Genomic DNA, 16,145 nt, shown 5'->3' with positions numbered 1-16,145 from the left:
AAAGATATGGCACCCTTTGCTCTCCTCATTCTTGTCCCTCTGCTGAGCTTTTAATTGTGGTCTTTTCATGCTGTGAGTAATGAGTAGACAGCATGACAGCTAGGTGTCACTTACTTCTCTGGACGAAACTTAACACAGATGCCTTCTCCTAAGTTTTCCTTGGAACAAAAGAGATTAAATAATATCTTTATAGTCTGCCCACAGAGGTAATAGAGTGTTCCAAAACGTGTAATTGGAGCAGCTTCTAGAGCGGGTACCTAGATATCAGCATAATGAATTGGCAATGGTGATTTTCACTGGTAACCAGTAGATAAATGTTTATTGAACTGTTTGCCAGTCACCATTCTAAGGACAAGCAACGAACAGGAGAAAATGAGTCCCTGCCTGACGTAGTTTACATTCTAATCAGAGTCTGGGGGCACTGGAGTCCTGAGCATGGCGTGGTATGGTTTGGGGTAGCCAAGATGACATTTGAAGAGTAGAAGCATTAATTACTAAATTACTTTTAATACTTTGTATCTTTCTCAAGTGTCTGTACATGGTATTTCATGTATTTACCTACCCATTTTGGTTTTGTTTTCATATTTTGTTTCTGTTAGGAGAGAACATTGAAATTATTCTCTAAGCTGTTTGAAGAGAGTGACTAAATGCACCTGGGTCAGGCTGTCTGTGGGTATGAAGTGGTTGGGAGACTCCAAGAACATGGTGGTGAATGGCAGGAGAAATGGAGGCAAGTTGTCTGATGACCATCCGCAGACTCCATCCAGATTCCCGCATGCGGGAAAGGACACCCTGAAGGCTGGCAGAAGTGCAGTTGACAGGAGGTCAAGCAGATGTATGTACACACTTAACCTGTCAGTGTTTCAATGGTGATGTGGGGTAATGATCCTTTTCAGTTTGTAATGTGTATTCTCTTTTCTCTGTCTTCAAAGCACATTTTTTTATATTCTCATAACAGTAGAGTTTTTTTTTAATTCTCAGGTTACTTGAGTTTTTATTCTCATCTAACATGTAGAAGTTAAGTTTAAATGCTTAACATGATAACCTTAATCATGCATTTCTATTCATAACTAAATTATTAATAGAAAATTTTGTAGATTTTTTTTATATACTGTTATTGAATTTCTTATAAGTTTAAACTTTTTTTATATTTGATGTAAAAATAAGCATGTATTTCTTTGGTTAGTGTCCATGAATGTTTAATGGAGTAATATGAATAATAAAGTCAATTCTAATTTACATGATAAGTGGAATGGGGGTAGCTAAAACTACTTAAGGATAACTTGACGATCTCCTTGCCGTCAAGTCAGTTCTGACTCATGGTGACCCTATAAGACAGGGTAGACCTGCACCGTAGGGTTTCCAAGGCTGTGGCCTTCACTGAAGCAGACTGCGACATCGTTCTGCAGACTGGCTGGGGTCAAACCACTGAGCTTTCAGTTAGCAGCTGAACTTTTAACCATTAACACCACCAGGGCTCCTTAACTTGACAATAGTAGCAATTCTATTTATATAGAGCCCTGGTGGCGCAGTGGTTAAGAGCTCAGGCTGCTCACCAAAAGATCGGCAGTTCGAATCAAGCAGCCACTCCTTGGAAACCCTATGGGGCAGTTCTGTTCTGTCCTACAGGGTCACTATGAGTCAGAATCGACAGCACATGACAGCAGCAATACAGAGTGAACAATTGTTTATCTTGACTGTGAAGCAGTGCCAACGATGAGTTACTTGATTCCTTTTATACCTCTTGGTGAGAGTGGAGCTACTTTTAGAGAATTTGAGAAGTTGTAGATTTGTTACATCTTTCATAGTTCTAAGAGAAGTAAAATGCCTGAGGATAAGTGTAAATCTAAGTAGACAGCTATATGAAGATTGTCCAAAAGTGTGTGGCCATGTGAAGGAGAACAGCTTTTTTAATTTCTTGCATTTCCTAAAGTTAATCTAGCCACGATTTGAATGTACTTTGCTTGTCTTGGAATCAGCCTGTTTCCATTGGATTGGTATTAGTCTGGGGTTTTTTACGGTGTCAGATAGATTATGCTAGTTCTGATTGATTTCCTTCCCCTTACATTTAAGGGTTTGTGCTATTCATTGGGTCCAAGCTACCCCTAGCCAGTCCCTATCACATCAGGTCCCTGCTTCCATAAGAGACCAGGCAGGAATCCCTGCTGGGATAGAAGTAAGGAGAAAGCCAGGGGTGAATGGATTCTCCCCTTCATGAACTCCTTACCCGTGAGGCTGCTGTTAGTGTACACCCTGATCCTGCCTCACCCTTCAGCATTTGATGGGTTCCTTCAGTTTGAAGGAATTGAGAAATGTAGTGACCGTATTAGTGGTATTGGCTCTGGCCAGTGAATTAGGCATCTCTTAAACTTTTTAACAAATCACGTCACAGTGCAGAAAAGTTTCCATTGGAAGCTACAATCTGCAGTAGTCACAAAACAATTAGTTTAATTGTCGGAAATACATCAGAATTTAGGAAATGGCTGTGGATCTGCATTTCGCCAAGTGTAGGTAGATTTAGAGGGACTGGGAAAACGTAGTGAGTGTGAAGAGAGACGTTATCACATTGAATGTTATTGGACAAAAATGGTGCAGAAACAGGGTGAATGATGAAGACAATTTGGGGAGCACAAGGCAGTGCTCCAAATTAGAGAAAATGTAACAACTTCACCTAACATCAGGGCCCCAAAATATGTGAAACTAAAACTGACAGAATTGAAGGGAGACATAGAGTATTCAACAATAATAGCCAGAGACTTTTAAGACCCATTTTCAGTAATGGAACTAAGCAGATACGAGCAAGGAAGCTGAAGACGAGCAACACTGCAAACCAGCCAGGCCTAGGAGACAGCTGTAGAAGCAGCCCTCCAGAAACAGCGGCGTACACGTTCTGCTCAGGAGCACACGGAGCTCTGTCCGGGAGAGGCCTGTGCTAAGCCATGGAATAAGCCTTGATAAATTTAAAAGGATTGAAATCATACAGTGTGTGTTCTCTGACCACAACAGGATGAAGTTAGAAATCAAATAAAGGAATGTGGGAAGTTTACTAATATGTGAAAATTAAATAAAACACTCATAAGTAACCAAAAGTTCAGTGAAAAAATCACAGTGGAAATTAAAAAGTTTTGAGACAAGTGAAAATGAAGATAGAACGTACCAGAACCTCTGAGATGCAACTAGAATAGTGCAGAGAGGGCAGCGTAGGGTTACAAACGCCTGCGTTAAAAAAGAAGATAGATCTCTAATCTAGCCTTACACCTTAAGATACCAGAAAAAGAGAACAAATTAAAGCCAAAGCAAGCAGAATGAAGAAATAATAAGTATTAGAGTAGAAATTAATGAAATAGAAAAACAGAGAAAATCAACATTAACCAAGAAAAATGAGAGATCACTCAAATTACTAAAATCAGGAATGAAAGAGGACATTGCTGCTGACCTTACAGGAAAAAAAAAAGATTATAAGAGAATACTGTGAACAACTCTTTAACAACAAATTAGGTAACTGACGTTGAATGGGCAAATTTCTAGAAAGAAACCACCAAACTTGAGAAGAAACAAAAAATCTGAAGAGAGTATTAACATATAAAGCAATTGAATTAGTAGTAATAATAATAATAATTACCCACAGAGAAGATTGCAGGCCAACAGGACTTCACTAGTGAATTCTACCAAATGTTTCAAAAATAATTAATGCTATTTCTTCACCAGCTCTTCCAAAAAAATAGTAAAGAAGTGAGTTCCTATCAGCTCATCTTACAAAGGCAGTTACCCTGATGCCAAACCACACAAAGACATCGCAAGAATACTACAGACCATACCTCAGAGTGAAGATGCAGAAATCCTCAACACAGTACTAGCAAACCAAATCCAGCAATATATAAAATGTTTACACCATGACCAAGTGGGATTTATCCCAAGAATGCAAGGTTGGTTTAACATCTGAAAATCAACATAATACACCATATTAGTAGTGTGAGGGACAAAAAGCACATGGTCATCTAAATAGACATAGAAAAGGCGTTTAAAAAAATCCAGCACTTTTCATGATACAAACATTCAACAAATTAGGGATAGAAGGGAGTTTCTTCAACTTGGTAAAGGACATGTATGAAAAACAGCTAATAAAATTTAATGGTGAAAGACTAAACACTTAACCCTAAGGTCAGGAGCAAGACCAAGATATCTTACTCTTGCCACTTCTATTCAACATAATACTGGAGGTTCTAGCCAAGGCCGCTAGGCACGAAAAAAAAAAAATAAAAGGCATCCAGAGTGGAAAGGAAGAAATAAAACGATCTCTAGTCACACATGACATGATCTTATATATAGAAAATCTTAAGGAATCCACTAAAAAACTATTAGAACTGAAAACAAGGTCAGCAAGGTTGCAGGATCGATATACAAAAATCAGTTGTATTTTTATACAACTTGAAATGAACAATCAGAAAATGAAATTAAGAAAGCAACTTTATTTACAATCCCGTTAAAAAACCCATTGCCATCGAGTTGATTCCAACTCATAATGACCCTATAGGACAGAGTAGAACTGCCCCATAGAGTTTCCAAGGAGCGCCTGGTGGATTTGAACAGCTGACCTTTTGGTTAGTAGCCATAGCTCTTAACCACTACAGCACGGTATCATCAAAAATAATAAAGTATTTTGGAGTAAATTTAACAAATAAATGTAAAACTTATACTTTGAAAACTAAAAACATGGATCAAAGAAGTTAAAGAAGACCCATGGAAAGACGCCCCATGTTCATTGATTGGAAGAGTTAACATTGTTAAGATACTCTTCCAGATTGATCCACAGATTCAACATAATTTCTGTCAAAACCCCAGCTTGGGGGCTGGAGGTCCCAGTTGGCTTCTTTGCAGAAATTGAAAGCTGATCCTAAATTTCTTATGGAAATTCAAGGGAACCAGAATAGCCGGAACAACCTTGAAAAAGAACAACAAAGTTGGAGTGCTCACACTTCCGGTTTTCAGAACTTAACTCCAGAGCTACAGTAATGAAGACAGTGTTGTACTAACGTAAGGACAGACACAATGGAATAGAATTGAGAGTCCAGAAATAAACCCTCACATTTGCAGTCGATTGATTTTTCTGTTTGACAAGGGTATCAAGGTCATCCCAAGGGGAAAACAAGTCTCTTCAGCAGGTGGTGTTGGGACAACTGGATATCCACACGCGAAAGAATGACGTTGGACCCCCACCTCACACTGTATGTAAAAATGATCTCAAAATGGGTCAGCATGTTAAATGTAAAAGCTAAAATTGTAAGAGTTTTATAATCATGACTTTGGATTAGGTGATGGTTTCTTAAATTTAACACTAAAAGTGCATACAACAAAAGAAAAAAATAAGTTGGGGTTCATCAAAATAACAAAGCTTTTGTGCTTCAAGAGACACCATCAAGTGCCCGGCTACAACCAGTGACCGTCCTGACGGGGAACAGAACAGAGAGTCCCTGGCAGAGCAGGAGAGAAGTGGGACGCAGAACTCAATTTCACGTAAAAAGTTCAGACTTAATGAATGGTCTGACTGAGACTAGAGGAGCCCTTGAAGACATGGCCCCCGGACTCTGTTAACCCAGAACTAAAACCATTCCCGAAGCGAACTCCTCAGACAGATTAGACTGGACTATAAGACATAAAATGATACTCGTAAAGAGTGTGCTTCTTAGTCCAAGTAGATAAAAAAAAGTAGTCCAAGTAGATACATGAGACTAAATGGCAGCTCCTGTCTGGAGGCAGGATGAGAAGGCAGAAAGGGCCAGGAGCTGGTTGAATGGACACGGGAAATCCAGGGTGGAAAGGAGGAGTGTGCCGTCACATTATAGGGGGAGCAACTAGGATCACGTAACAATGTGTGTATAAATCTTTGTATAAGAAACTAACTTGAGCTGTAAACTTTGACTTAAAGCACAATAAAAATTAAAAAAGAGACACCATCAAGGAAGTGAAAAGACAACCCACAGAATGAGAGAAAACATGTTCAGGTCATATATTTGGCAAAGGCCTAGTGTTCAGAATACATAAAGACCTCTTGAACTCGACAATAAAGACAACCTAATTAAAAAATGGGCGAATGTTCTCAGTAGACATTTCTCCAAAGATACACAGGTGGCCGGGAAGCACGTGAGAAGATGCCCACCATCATTAGTCATCAGAGCTGCAGTGAGATACCACTTCTCTCCCACTAGGGTGTCTACAATCAAAAAGACAAAAACAAGTATTGGTGAGGATGGAGATAATTGGAGCCCTCATACGCTGCTGGTGGTAAAATGGTGCAGCTGCTTTGGAAAGCAGTCTGGTAGTTCCTGGAAGGGTTAAACATAAAAGGTTACCATGTCGTTGTTTTCGTTGCTGTCAAGTCGATTCTGACTCTGGGTGACCCTATATAACCCAGCAGTTCCACTCCTAGGTATATACGCGAGAGAAGTGAAAACAGGTCTACAAAAAAACTTGTACCTGTACAACCCAGTGCCGTCGAGTCAGAGGGGCAGAAAAAGAAATCTGAGAAGTATTTCCACTAGTCCTTTGTCTATCTTCATGACAAAACAAAACAAAACGTGTACACATAATAGCCAAAAAATGGAAATAACCCACATACCCTGTAACTGATAAATGGATAAACAAGATGTGGTATATCTATACAACGGAAAATTATTCAGCCATAAAAAGGAATTAAGTTTATACATGGTACAGTGTGGCTGAATCTTGAAAACATTATGCTAAGTGAAAGAAGTCAGTCCTAAAAGGTCACATACTATATGAGTCCATCTGTGTGGAATTTCCAGAACAGGCAAACCCACAGAGACAGATTAGGGGATCCAGGGCCTGGCAGGGAGGGGGAGGGGTGAATGGACAATGACTGCCGATGGGTGCGGGGGTGCTTTGGGGGTGTGGTAAAAATGTTCTAAACATTGATTGTGGTGGTGATTACACAATTCCGTGACCATATTACAAACTTTTGAATTGTACACTTTAAGTGGGTAAATTGTATGGTATGTGAATTATATCTTAATAAAGATGTCATTTTAAAAAATGTAACAACTTTGATAGCTTTTCACGTACCTACATGCAGATAACCTGATTGCAAAATCAGATACTTACCTTTGGCAAAGACTTCCATGTGAGTTTTTCTTTTCTTTTTTGAGGAGCGAATGGATAGGTTGATCTCTCGGTGTCCCTGTCATTCTGCCACATCTTAGTTTTGAGAGCCTTAAGGTGCTGGTGCCCTCTTGCTCTCTGAATTACATATGCGAATTCCTCAGAGAGACTGCAGCCTTGATGAGCAGTCCTGAAACTTCGTCTCTGCGGTTTGGGCCTGCCTTCTCGTTCTTCATACTGTTTTTTCTTCCACCATTTACTTCAATCATGTATTTCAGTCACTTCCCTATTTTTATTTATTCATTCAAAATCTATTTCAAATAGGTCATTTAGAATTTGGCCTATCATTCTCCTTCCACTTCTTTCCCCGAGTCCTACTACCTAGGCCTGTAATCATAGACAGGTTTCCTTACCAGAGCTCCCAGCACAGTACAGGGATAAGCAGTCGTTCTACCCCAAAGCAGGAAGCTGAGCTTCCTCTTTTACATTTCTTTCCATACTTGAGATCTATGATTCTGATACTTAGTCACAGAAAGCATTCTGTGTTCCTCGTTTCTGCCTCACTCCACCCTATCTCTAGAGGCCCTTTTTGCTGTCTCACTAGAAGAATGAGCTTCCTCCCATCCTTTGTTTCTCAGCTGTTCCTTGGAGGGCAGAGTAAAGCAGTGAAGCAAAGATTCTCACAGCTGCCCACACCGCTTTCTTGGAAACCTGATAATGTTACCTGCGGACCAGAAGACTCTGAATGACTGGGTTCATGTATTGCATTTGGGTTTCTGTTTATGCAGAAGGTATTAAATCTTATTCCTTAAACTGACTGAAATAAGTAGTTTCTATTCTTAATTACTGGCTTAAATGGGCAGTGAAGCTAAACATTTTAAGGTCGATTTCAGTCGTTTCCAATTTGAGTTACTTTTATTTCTCTTGCTTTTCACAGGTAATGGTAATTCTGGATTCGAAGGACAGAGTCGCTATGTACCATCTTCTGGAATGTCTGCCAAGGAACTTTGTGAAAATGATGACCTAGCAACTAGTTTGGTTCTTGATCCCTATTTAGGTTTTCAGACACACAAAATGAATACTAGGTAATTTTAAATCCTTACCCTAAATGGAACAGATGATTTTGTTGAACTTAATAGGTGGTTAATTTTACTTTTACTCAACATTTGAAATGACGTTAGAGGAAAAGTCTTTGCTACAGAAGGGCTTTGTATATGAACAACAAAAGTTTTGAAGAGTCTTGTCAGTTTTAAGTCTGTTCTTATTTTATCTCAGAACATTTCTGTTGAAATAGAAGCTGGTGGGACGTCTTCATTTTCCATTTGAAATGTTGATGAGGACTATCTCAGCTGAAATCTTAACCAGGCATCCTGTGAAGTCTCAAAAAAACATACCATTGTTTTTTCTTACTTAAAGAAGGTTACATGAATTTTTTTTTCATGATCCTCTTACAGACCTTTTCCCCTTTTAAATAATTGCTATTATATATGAGGAGGAGCCCTGGTGGCACAGTGGTAAGGAGCATGGCTGCTAACCAAAAGGTCTGCAGTTCAAATCCACCAGCCACTCCTTGGAAACCCTGTAGGCAGTTCTACTCTGTCTTATAGGGTCACTATAAGTTGAATCAACTCGACAGTAACAGGTTAGGTTTTTTTTGGTATATATAGGGAAATTTACCACTGGGCTTGATCTTTGAAATTCAGCTAATCATTATAAGTAAGAGGGAATATTTTTAAAGACGTGCTATGTTCAGTGTACAGATAGGAAAATAGACGTGTAAGTGCTTTATTGCGTATTAAGTACCATATATATAAAATATTGATCTTGATAGCTGTCCTCCATTAACGTCTATTCTGATTTTCTTAGATATTTTCATAATTGTGTCTCTTGAAATTTCATAATTGACCTCCAACAGACAGGAGGTCGGAGCTGTGCAATTTTTCTGTATCTCTTACCACCATGGCAAAGGGCTTTCAAGGCTGCTGGAAAAGAATAACCATAGGAATTGAGAATATAGTGCAAGTTCTGGACCCCTGTTCACTCTGTCTCCTTCACTCTCTGTCTGGGGTTTTGTAGCTCTAGGTCACTGACCTCCCTAGGGGGACTTGACTGCCAAAGGGATAGTTACTGATACATAGTTGGGGGAAGGCAGGAGCTTGTGAGTGAAGGTGATTGGAGAGAGTCATATGTCCATTTTTTTTCCTTTCAGTTCTATCCCTTGCTAGAATTAAAGCCATACTATATGTCCACATTTCAATTATATTCTGAAATCAGAAAGAAGTAATTCAGGTAAAAATGTGTCTTTGGCATTTTCATGTAATTTTCTGTCGTCCTATTTATCCTTATTTTCTAAAATGAAGTTAAAACTTGAAATGGACTTGAAAGATTATTTAGTAGTTTTCTGCCATCAGAGAGGCAAATGTCTAGGTTTTCTAAATAGGCAAACGGCTGGTTGTTCTCTGGAAAATCATCAGGATCCGGTACCCTGATGTCCAAGAGGTAATCTAGTTTGCATTATTTTAAGTCCTTTTCTTCCCCCAGTGAACAGAGAGGCCAGTGTTCATATCCTCCTAGAAAACCCTGATAGTATTGAAGTCACTCTATAGCCTTTCTCTTTGCTGGCTTAGAAGTGTGCACATGTGAGTCACTGTTTTACCTAGCAGTCGAGTGGCAATCAGGGTGTCACTGTAAAAATTGTCTGCTGAGATACGGGAGCATGTAGAACATTTTAGAGAGAGGTCTGTTGACATTATAATGAAAAATTTTAATGGCTTATAGAAGTAGTTAATCGGAACCCGTGCTTCAACTACTTTAGATGGTGAAGGGCTACCTGTCACTGGCTTCTGCAGTCTGAAATAACTTCAGTTTTCCATAAAAGTCCTCCTGTGTCCATCAGAATCACTTGTTAAAATGCAGGTTTACACATTCAGTAGATTTGGGGTGGGGACTGGGTTCTGCATTTCTAACCAGCTCCCTGACTACACTTGGAATAGCAAGGTCCTTAACCACCTAGCCAACAACTTTTTCACCCGTTAAACCTTTTTTCAACAACGTGAATAGCGACTGTACACTTGGACCTCACCAGATGGAATACCCAGGAATCAAATCGACTACATATGCGGAAATAAAAGATGATGCAAAAGCTCAGTGTCATCAGTCGGAACAAGGCTAGGGGCCGACTGTGGAGCAGACCATCAGTTGCTCATATGCAAGTTCAACCAGAAGTTGAAGAAAATTAGAACAAGTCCATGAGAGCTAGAGTATGACCTTGAGTGTATCCCACCTGAATTTAGAGACCATCTCAAGAATAGATTTGACACTTTGAACACTAATGACCAAAGACCAGACGAGTTGTGGAATGCCATCATACATGAGGAAAGCAAAATGTCATTAAAAAGACAGGAAAGAAAGAAAAGACCAAAATGGATGTCAAAGAGACTCTGAAAGTTGCTTTTGAACATTGAGTAGCTAAAGTGAAAGGAAGAAGTGATGAAGTCGAAGAGCTAAACAAGATTTCAAAGAGCAGCTCAAGAAGACAAAGTAAAGTATTAAAATGACATGTGCGAAGACCTGGAGATAGAAAACTGAAAGGGGAGAACACGCTCAGCATTTCTCAAGCTTGAAAGAACTGAAGAAAAAATCCAAGCCTCGGTTTCAATATTGAAGGATTCTACGAGGAAAATACTGAATGACACAGGAAACCTCAAAAGAAGGTGGCAGGAATACACAGAGTCACTGTACCAAAAAGAATTGATTGTCCATTTCAGGAGGTAGCACATGATCAAGAGCCAATGGTACTTAAGGAAGAGATCCAAACTGTGCTGAAAACATTGGTGAAAAACAGTGCTCGAGGAATTGACAGAATACCAATTGAGATATTTCGGCAATGAATATTGCACTCCGAGTCCTCACTTGTCTGTGCCAAGAAATTTGGAAGACAGTTACCTGGCCAGTCAACCAGAAGCAATCCACGTTTGTACCCACTCCAAAGAAACGTGATCTAACAGAATGTGGAAATTATTGAACGATATCATTAATACCACACACAAATAAACTTTTGCTGAACATCATTCAAAAGCAGTTGCAGCAGTACCTTGACAGGGAACTGCCAGAAATTCAAGCTGGATTCAGAAGAGGATGTGGAACCAGGGATATCATTGCTGATGTCAGATGGATCCTGGCTGAAAGCAGAGAATACCAGAAGGATGTTTACCTGTGTTTTAGTGACTATGCAGAGGCATTCAACTGTGTGGATCATAACAAATTACGCATAACGTTGGGAAGAATGAGAATTCCAGAACACGAGGAACCTGTGCTTAGATGAAGAGGCAGTTCATTTGAACAGAACAAGGGAATACTGCATGGTTTAAAGTCAGGGAAGGTGTGTGTCTGGGTCGTATCTTTTCACCATACTTAGCCTGTATGCTGAGCAAATCATCCCAGACGCTGGACTATATGAAGAAGAACGGGGCATCAGGATTGGAGGAAGACTCATTAACAACCTGCGTTATGCAGATGACACAACCTTGCTTCCTGAAAGTGAAGAGGACTTGAAGCAGTTACTGATGAAGATCAAAGACCACAGCCTTCAGTGTGGATTACACCTCAGCATAAAGAAAACAAAAATTCTCGTAACTGGACCAGTAAGGAATATCGTGATAAATGGAGAAAAGATTGAAGTTGTCAAGAATTTCATTTTACTTGGATCCACGATCGATGTCCATGGAAACAGCAGTCAAGAAATCAAGACGCATTGCATTGGGCACATCTGCTGCAAAAGACCTCTTTAAAATGTTGAAAAGCAGAGTTGTCACTTTAAGGACTAAGGTGCGCCTAACTTAAGCCACGGTGTTTTCAGTTGCCTCATGTATGTGAAAGCTGGACAATGAACATGGAAGACTGGAGAAGAATAGGTGCCTTTGAATGGTGGTGTTGGTGAAGAATACGGAATATACTGTGGACTGACGGTAGAGTGAGCAAATCTGTCTTGGAAGAAGTACAACCAGAATACTCGTTAGAGACAAGGATGGTGAGACATCATCTCACATATTTTGGACACGTTATCAGGAGGGATCAGTCCCTGGAGAAGGACATCATGCTTGGTAAAGTAGAGGGTCAGCGGAAAAGAGAAGGACCCTCAACAAGGTGGACTGATACAGTGGCTGCAACGATGGGCTCAGACATAACGATGATGGTGAGGACGGCGCAGGACTGGGCAGTGTTGTTTTCTGTGAGTCAGAACTGACCCGATGGCACCTGACAACAACAACAACAAACCATGTAGCCTGCTGAGTTTTGTTGTAATATGATAAATGGATACAAAGTTCTTATCGGTAGTTCCCTAGGCCTCACTTAAAACTGATGAGTCATAAAACGTCAATTTCAGGATTACCACTCAAATGTTACTAAAATGCAAGAGATTACTATATCTTGAGGACCCCTAAGTTGAAAATACATCAGCTACAAATTATTTTTCCCTAGGAATTGAAGCATCTGAAGTTAAAAGTGGCTAAACAAGCTAAACTGCGGAAAAAAGCGTTTGTTGATGTTCCCAGAGCGCAGTCTCATTCTGCTCTCGGCGCCCCCAGGTGGCCTCGGGCGCGGTAGCTAAGCCCCCCGTCCCCGGTTAGACCAGCCGGGCTGCGTAGCAGCGTCTGCGCCCTCGGCCACCGTGGTTGTGTGGTGGTTGTCATTCTACCAGAGTCCTCTCTGTCCTTCTCCAGAGGCTTTAATTTTAAAGATATTTTTGAAAAACTCTTCTAAGCTGACATTTGGGGAGTACCCAGAAATTTTATGAATGAAGTGTGTTAATCCTAGTGAAGGGCACACATTTTCAATAGTGGATTTATCTGAAAATAAAAGTATCCTTTGTAGTTCGTCATCTTTTGAGCAAGAATTTACTTATATCATTTTCAAAGATGATACGTAGAAAGTAAGGACAGTGTACAGTGTTTGTTAGAGTAGTAAAAAGTAGGTAACCAATAAATACTTCTTAAATTATTAGTTATAGACTTTAGGGTGCAGAAGAAGCGACTGCAGGATGTCACTGGACGCTGGATTTTAATTTTGCAAGCTGTCTACGTGCTGTTTTGTTTCACTAGCCTCTCTTCACGTCTGTGCATCTGTAGTTTGATGGTCATTTTTAGTTTCTCTTCTACTGCCTCCCCTCCCGTCTGCTGCCTTTAGTGTGCCATCAAGGACAGTGCCAAGAAACAGTCGATTTATAATGATTTGAGAATTTCCGCACTGGCTGTATTTTGAATGCTTACCTTTTAAACCGCATATATCCCTTACTTACTAGTAAGTCATACCATACGTGTACCGTGAATACCTAGAAACAGTGTAAACAAATAGTAATTCCCATCGATTGGGAAGAATTTGGATTTAATTGACTTTTGTCAATAATGAAACTTACATTCTACTTTTAATCAGATTGGAGTTGGTAATACTTCTGTTTTAAAAAAAGGTAGAGACGTGGGGGAGAAGATACTGTAAAGCCAGGACAGGTGCTTTCCAGGAGGCCCCGGGTGGGGGCTGCAAAACCCTGAGCTTTCTGAATCTCTTGAGTAGTAGGGGGGACCTTGGGCAGGCAGCGAGCAGAAAATAGCGTTATCAGGAAATGAGAGGGGTCACTGCCGGGCACCCTTTTTTCAGAACTTTTCTTGGTTTTTCTGCTGGAGAGTTGAGCCAGTACACTCTTGACTCGTCCTGCCACTGCCGTAGCATCTGATTTTTATTGTACCGATTGACATATTTGATTACTTGTGTCTACTGTTGGATATGAATTTATAAATCACTTTAACTATCACTTTTAAATCAAGTGCTTGACTGTGCTTAAAGAAGGTTTTTTAGACCTTCTAACTGAATATAATCAAGGCTAAAATTATGTAGAAAGGAAAGAATTTTAGCGAATTGGATTTTGTTGTCCTGCTGAGCCTACACATGGCTTTATAAAGCTCTTGAATACCACAGCGTTTTCAGTATTTTTGCTGCAACTAATATTGTCAAGCTTTTTTAGAAATTACAAATATAAATGATACAAAGAGTTATTGTTGTTTGTTTTTGTGTTTTTACAGCGCCTTTCCTTCGAGGAGCTCAAGGCATTTTTCAAAATCGGACAGTTTTCCTCATAGCAACCCCGTGAGGTAGGTAGAGCGCCTTACAAACAAGAAGATGGTAACAGCTGACCTGCTTCAGCCACTACAGTGCTCTTTGCTGTTAACTAACTTGAGATGGCAGCATAAACAAAGTTGTAGAACATTTTGCAAACCTTTTAAAAGAGTTTGGTTTTAGTAATAGCTCTATTTAAAGAAAAACATTTGTAGTTCATAACAGACTAATTTTAAAAGAAACAAATCATTCATCCAAAGAGCAGGAGTCACTCCCTGGGATTAGCTGAGCGCTGGGTGCAGGACTCAGCCAGGTATGTTCTGGTTCTTGTTTACTTTCAGGTCGAGAAGGAATGAAGCGCTGTGGTTCTAGCATGACTGGCCTCCCCGTCTGCCAGCTGTCCGTGTGCAGTTAGACTTTCTTCAGAGGGGACATGTGTTCACTGTGTTGCCTCATGGTTTCTTGTTTTATATCTTAAATCTGTGAGCATTTTTCTCTCTCTGCCTCTCCCCTTCCCTTTCCCTGGCTTTTGTTCCCTTTTGCCCCCTTCCAGTCACCCCTTGGTTGTACACGAATGGAGGGTACAGTAGCACAGCTAATACACATCTTCAGCGGCTTTCTTCATCGCCGCAGTGGTTTCGGGTCTGGAGACAGAAAGACCAGATAGCAAGGAAGCCTGGGAAGCCAGTTTCTGGAAAGAGTGGGGCACAGGTGTGTGGGAGTGTGAGTTCATCTTTCTCTGCCCCTTTTAGTAATAGCCAGTGTAAAGGACGGCTTTTTAGGACACAGCCGTTGATCAGAGAGAGGTGTGGGAAGAAAAAATAAATATGCTTGGTTATTTAAAGTAGCAAATTTTATATTAAGAAGAGGGAAGAGGGGCATATTGATTTGAAAATGGCAAATACCTCTTTTTCTTGCTGCCCCTGCGGCCCTCGCCTCTTTACAATACGTAAAGATATGTTTGCGACCATTTCTGTCACTGTGGTGTCAGGGGCCAGGCCAGAGCTGCCCCAGGGCCCAGGGGCACACCCATGTCACATCCTGCTCTGGGGCACAGGAGCGCAGCCTGGCCACTGACCCATGGCCTTGGGGTGGTATTGTTCTGTCCACAGTTGAGTTGCCAGCTACAAAATAAACTTTGTATAATGAATAGATTTTTCTTTTCCTATCCTGTTTCTTTCCATAAGATAATAGGCATTTAACATAATGCAGGAGGCGGGGAGACCCCCATGTGATATGATGCTAGGAGGGGGACAGAATAGAAACCATGGTCTTTAGCCAAGTCTGACAAGAAATAAGAAATACCGGCCTCTTGGCTGACTTCCTTCAAAAGCTGCTAGTTGCTGAAACTGGGAGTTTAAATATGTAGCATTATTGTCAGATAAGTGGTTTCTTGCTGATGAATTACGGTTCAATCCAGGCTCTCATTCTCCAGAAAAAGTGGGAACAAAAAAGACCTGGCTAATAGTCCCAGGTCTTCATTGATGAGCCCTGAGTCCTTGTGCCTCGTTGAGTCTCTTTTTCTTCATTTGTGAAAGAAGCGGGCTAGATTGGATAATCTGTGTGTGTTCCTCAGCTTTAAGTGCCATGGTGTGAGACTGGCTTTATGCCCTTTGTGTGGGAGATTTGGAGGGATTATGATTAAGAAGAGGGGAGGGTATTTTCTGTTCAACAATAGAAGTTTTTTTTCCCTCCTGACATCCTCAGTGGCTATTGCACTGGCCTTACTAGTTACAACAGCTTTATAAATTATATTTATTTCCCGTAGTATTTGCTATCATGGAATTTGTCTTGAACCACGAACCAAGTGATTTTGATGTACTTCTCTGGAATTTTTGAAAACAACTGTCTTTTCTCTTTCCCGTCTGCACCCATAACCACTTCCCTCACTATCCTTTCATGCCCGTGGCAGGCAGCGA

At 40.4% G+C, this 16,145-nt stretch overlaps 1 protein-coding gene across 7 annotated transcripts in view; it reads left to right on the top strand.

Moving 5' to 3' along the window:
• Positions 1-16,145, top strand: part of KMT5B (lysine methyltransferase 5B) — a 60,238-nt gene that overhangs the window by 20,333 nt on the left and 23,760 nt on the right. For 5 of the 7 annotated variants that reach the window (XM_049892670.1, XM_049892673.1, XM_049892672.1 and 2 more), the window contains exons 2-4: positions 600-835; positions 8,054-8,201; positions 14,193-14,261. In XM_049892670.1, coding sequence (XP_049748627.1) covers positions 676-835; positions 8,054-8,201; positions 14,193-14,261 — 377 coding nt within the window. In that variant the 5' untranslated portion in view covers positions 600-675. Of the gene's footprint in view, positions 1-599; positions 836-6,946; positions 7,908-8,053; positions 8,202-14,192; positions 14,262-16,145 lie in introns of those variants that run through there. The other 2 variants (XM_049892674.1, XM_049892675.1) reach the window with 2 other exon arrangements.

This window comes from Elephas maximus, chromosome 7, assembly GCF_024166365.1.
Source record: "Elephas maximus indicus isolate mEleMax1 chromosome 7, mEleMax1 primary haplotype, whole genome shotgun sequence".
Taxonomy (NCBI): Eukaryota; Metazoa; Chordata; class Mammalia; order Proboscidea; family Elephantidae; genus Elephas; species Elephas maximus.
This window is presented reverse-complemented; position numbering and strand designations above follow the sequence as displayed.